The sequence below is a fragment of the Callorhinchus milii genome, unplaced genomic scaffold, assembly GCF_018977255.1.
Source record: "Callorhinchus milii isolate IMCB2004 unplaced genomic scaffold, IMCB_Cmil_1.0 Scaffold14, whole genome shotgun sequence".
Taxonomy (NCBI): Eukaryota; Metazoa; Chordata; class Chondrichthyes; order Chimaeriformes; family Callorhinchidae; genus Callorhinchus; species Callorhinchus milii.
The window spans coordinates 8,840,533-8,845,664 of NW_024704755.1; the positions used below are offsets into that span (position 1 = coordinate 8,840,533).

Sequence of the window (5,132 nt, forward strand, 5' to 3'; positions counted from 1 at the left end):
AATTATATGCTGCATTTTTGGGGCTGCAACCATCTAAGATTCCGCATAGCAGACATATATAGGCATAGATAAGCATGGTTCCTGCTTTGCTTTTTTTTTTGGAAAGAGACAGTATCTGGTTTTAAACCGCTCCAGGTGCAGCTCTCACTGTCCAGACAGTGCTCACGACTTGTCAGCGTTAAACTATTCAAAGTCGCAATCGTACATGTTATATAATTGCAGTCTTCGCCACAGAGTGCGAAAATACTGCGCTTTAAAAGAAAAATAACACGTCAACATGTTTGCACTGTACGTAATCTTCACAGGCCAAGGATGGTGGGGGGGGGGGGGGGGGGGGGGCATTGCTTTATATATATTCTCGGACTTGAATAAGTATAATTTTGCAAAGAATTTCTTATCTTTTGAAAAAGAAGATTCCGGTTACATGGAGAGCAGTGGCGAGATTTCTTTTTTTTGTGTGGAAAGAATGAATGAATGAATGAATCATTATAAATTGCAAGCTAGGCAGCCAGTCAAACGAGATACTGTCCCTTTTCGTGTACTTTTTTTTTCTGTACGACTTGGGAGACGTAGTTGAGGCGTTGGGGTGGGTGGGTGGGTAGGGGTGGGGTGGTGGGTGGGGTGGGGGGGAACTAAAAGTGTATCTACCCTCTTATTACAGGAAAGGGTTCAGGGTGAGAGAGAGAGAGAGAGAGAGAGAGAGAGAGAGAGAGAAAAAAGACATTTGTTTTCATTTAGAGTGGAAACACCAGGAATCCAGAGAAAGTCGAGTATTTCCAGCCTCCCATGAGGTTCCCTCGTTCCAGTTTCAGGTAGGCTCTGTCTCCCTTCTCCATCTGAGTCAACACTCCGTTGCTGGCGGCCTCTCTCGTCACGTCCTGATCTCCCGCAAAGGCTGAGATCAGCGGCCAGCCATTCAACATCAGACTCACCTGCAGCGGACACACACACACACACACACACAGAGAGAGAGAGAGAGAAGCAGCGTAAACCCGCAAATATTTTGCTGTGAAACTGCATCCACATTGACCGCCGAACGAGTGCCGTCTCCTGCCAGGACCGAGGCGGCAACTGCCGCTGCATATTACTGTCAGACCTGCTGCATTGCTCATGCATGAAACGTGCAGTGAGTGCTCAGCATCAATGGGAATATTGTGTTAAAAGGAGATGCTCTGCAATGGGACTGAGGGGGGCTTCAAAGTTTGCCGAATGGAAGCCGATGAGGTAATAAAAAGGATGCAACACTGCCACGGGGTGGGGGGTTGCTCCCCTTTTGGATCATTATCGTACTCCATAAATTCTGATTCACTTTAACTTGCAACCGTGATAGGTATTGTAGGTTGCAATTAATTCATTAAACGTAAGCTTTTATACTTCAGGTCAAACTTAGTGACACAAAATACAAAGAGAGCAACACGCAACTGTGTAAACCTGTGCTGCGATCAAATATAGTACAGTGCTCTGAAGATTCCTTGTGTACTATCTATTGGCTATAACACCCACGTCCTTCCTTGCTACGTATGTTGTGACATCCTGCAGTATTTGAGATCCATTTACTGTACCTGAAAATTGGTGCCAATAGTTACTTCGTGACAATCAGTCAAAAGTAGTTTTAACATGGCTTCTTCATAAAAGTTTTTTTTTTAAAAAAAAACACAACGCGTGAATGCATCGGTTTACATGTGCTTTCAGTTGGACTAAAAACGCAAACCGTGTTATTATTTCATCCACTTGCTTTGCTCTGACTATCACTGAATACGAGCTACGATGAGAAAGCTGATATACTTAACCAAATTATCACGCCTGTGGGTGAGAAAGCAAATCATCAGGAGACTGCAACTTTACAGTCAGCATACACGCTGCTGCATTCAGTTATCACCCAAACGTGTGTAATACATATCGTTATTTAACTCGTATAACCTGTGACTTCGTTATTGGTGGTACACCATTTTTTAAAGCTGTGTTTTTTTCAATCCACAGCTGACCACGGGCCATTGTAATTCAGAATATTGGCGAGTGAACACAGATGTGTGCACAATCCACGCGAAAAATCACAGCCCTCGAAAGTATTCAATTCCATAAATCCAGCCCCTCGGAAGGATCCCGACCTTGTGTTCATTCTGTGACCCAGATTATCAGCTACATTTTTCACAAGTCGCTTATTTCGTGCACATACGATGTTTAATTAACCCTTCACTGTTCGGCCCCCTTTCTACAGAAGTTGCCGCAATTAATGTAAAGCGCACTCAACTATTTGAACTCCAATGTTCAAGAAGCATCGAAGTGCTATTACATCGACGTTACGTGTCCAAGTTGTCCGTTTCCGAAACATGCTCATTCGGGTCTGCCATTGGCATCACAAGGTTTTTGATCCCTTCCCCCTCTTTAGTGTTAACTATGTCTAAATAATTTAGGAAATAAGACTGCTTCGGTTGAAGCAAACTATCCGGTGTCGGAAAGTGATCCAACTATAACTACACATGTTTGGAGAATGAATCAATGCGTGTTTTCAATCCACAGTATTCTCGAGAGTGAAAATGTGCAGGCATCATATCAGCTTTTGCAAACAGTGTGTCCAATTGCAGAATATTGGACACACTCACTCTCTCTCTCACACACACACACACACACACAGAGAGAGAGAGAGATACCCCGCAAATTACTAACCTGGATCGTTTGCCTGTTATATACTTTTACCACGTGAAAGTTAAAACTGTAAATGCCTTTTCTCGGGGCTATAAAGGTACTTCGTTCCGAGTCAAAGTTGGAGCCGATATTCACTAGTATCTGAAATTAAACACAATATGGCTCGAGTCAGTGACTGAGCCAGCGATATGGATGCATTGCTTATTGAAGCGTTAGGAAGAACATGTAGGTTTCGGGTTTAACGTGTTCCTCCCTGACCTGCGGAACAGCAGAATCGCCTGTAACTGTAACTATATAATACATCTGCAACTACATATTCCCAAATCTCACCTTCAATGACCCGTGGTTTCCACCTGCCCCCAAATCCAGTTCTCCATCCCTTGTCTTTCCGTGTCTTTCTTTCTCGCCTCCTTCAGTTTAACCTCATTGAACTCTTTTGCTTTCAATCTGATCATCTCGGTTTATCGTTTCTTTTCACTGCAATCGCACACTTTTGTGTTTTTAAAATCCTTGCGCAAACTTTTCCTCCCCCACCACCACCCACCCACCCACCCCCCCACCACTCCCTCCTCCTCCTCCCTCACTCCATCCCAAACTTCCTTCCTTACCCCCCTCCCCGCATTATTTCTCGTACCAAAGCATAAACCCACCCCGAACTGCTTTGAGCTAAACTTATCCACTCTTGAACCACCGCCATGTGCATCGGAGCTCCCAAACGCACTTAATGTAACCTGCCCTCGGGGAGGGGGCGACATGTGCACAGCGAGTATTAGAACTTATTTTCTTAAATTGTAGCCCCTTCCTCCCCCGACCACCCTCCACCCCCAACAAAGTGCAATACATACAAAAACAGAGCCGCAACACCTTCTCCACTTACGTTGTCGAAATAGATGATCATCGTCCTGTTGCTCATCTCTGACGGCTCGTGGTTGGTGCTTCTGATGACAGAGAAAGCCACCTTGGCGCTGCCGGATCTCACAGATATCCCGAGAGCAGTCCCCGTAGGATCCGAGGTGGGGTTGGAGTCGCAAACCACCAGACACTTGCCTTCCAGGATGATGGGCTCCGTCTCATTCTGACCGTACACCAGACCCGCAAACCAAAGCACAGTGAACAGCAGCTCCAACATGTCGAAGGATCGCCGGATTCCAGAGGCTCTGATCGCTGCTCTCTCTCCTCTTATCTCCTGATCCAGATGCCAGTTTCTCCCCCTTCTTTTTTTTTTTACCCCCCCCCCCCCACCACCACCACACACACACACACACACACACACACACCCCCCTCCTTCCCTCCTTTGGAGTGTTTTTTTTTGTTTAACGCGCGTGTGTCTTTATTGCCTTTTTGTGCGTTGTTTCTGTGTGTGTGTGTATGTGTGTGTCTGTCTGTGTGTGTGTGTGTGTGGGAGGGGATGGGGTGTGTGGGGTGGGGTGGGGTGGGGGGGGAGAGGGAGGGGAAAAGTCGACCTTCTTTCCGCTTCGTGCTCTGCGTCTCCTTCTTGCTTTGCCTTCAGTTCGGAGCAGAATTAAATGACCCCCGAAGTGCAGGAAGGGGCCCTGACAAGGCAACGCTCAAATAAATGCATAGCGTTGCGCTCCTGGTTCCCTGTGTAAATTATTGATAAGGGGAAGAGATTGCTGACAACACACACACACACACACACACACACACACAACGGATCGTCGGCAAAGCGATCCCTCTCCTGTCAATCAGGACTCGTTCCCCCAATCCTGGTCTCATCCCAGTCTCCTCGTCATTCCCGGAGAGGTTATATAGGCAAACCCACGCCAAGGGCTGCCATTCAGTGCGCTCTTACGCATACGCACTCCACCTCCTCCAGCGCTAAACGTGTGCACTTATACGTATATTTTATATATATATATATATATGTAACAACCCAAGATGGGACTTGTGCCCCTCACCCCTTGTGCAGGGAGGAAAGTTCAAAACGAAGCCATCACCTTCCTGCACTCACACTCACCGAAAGATAGATACCTTATGAGTCGTGTCTCTGTATGGACTCTGTTCATTTGGGAATAAAAGAAACGGAATTAAAAACAAAAGTCCTTTTTTTTTTGAAAAAAAAACTCTTTCGTGTCTACCAAACTTTTTTTTTTTAAATGGCTCCTTTTTTTTCCCCCTTGAACCAGGTGGCGTTTCGAAAACGTGAGGTTTCCCCTCGGGTGGCGTTTGGCTTAAGATCCTTCAACGCCTCTGAAACGTGTGGGGTTTTCGCTGTCTTTTGTGCTGAAAAGTTGGAGACTCAAAAGAGTGCGTGGATTGGAAGTGACGCTGTTTCACAAGGAATACGTTTAATTTGTCCATACAATCACACGTCTAAATTGTGTACTTGACGGCGATGTTACAGTCCGAACATTTGCTGTGGGTCTTCCAATCTGTGTTGAATTAAATTGGATTTCAGACAAAACAGCGCGTTTCGCATCTGTCAGGAATTGAGCAGAGTTTGTGTTTCACTGGGCGAAGCAATG

The 5,132-nt window shown here is 45.9% G+C and overlaps 1 protein-coding gene across 1 annotated transcript; it reads right to left on the reverse strand.

Moving 5' to 3' along the window:
* Positions 1-324: 324 nt before the first annotated feature.
* On the reverse strand, positions 325-3,907 carry cbln1 (cerebellin 1 precursor). The gene is made up of 3 exons (XM_007889428.2): positions 3,524-3,907; positions 2,668-2,787; positions 325-932 (listed from the first exon to the last, which is right to left on the reverse strand). The coding sequence occupies exons 1-3, from the start codon at positions 3,773-3,775 to the stop codon at positions 735-737; spliced, it is 570 nt and encodes a 189-aa protein (XP_007887619.1). The 5' UTR covers positions 3,776-3,907; the 3' UTR covers positions 325-734.
* Between the last annotated feature and the right edge of the window lie 1,225 nt (positions 3,908-5,132).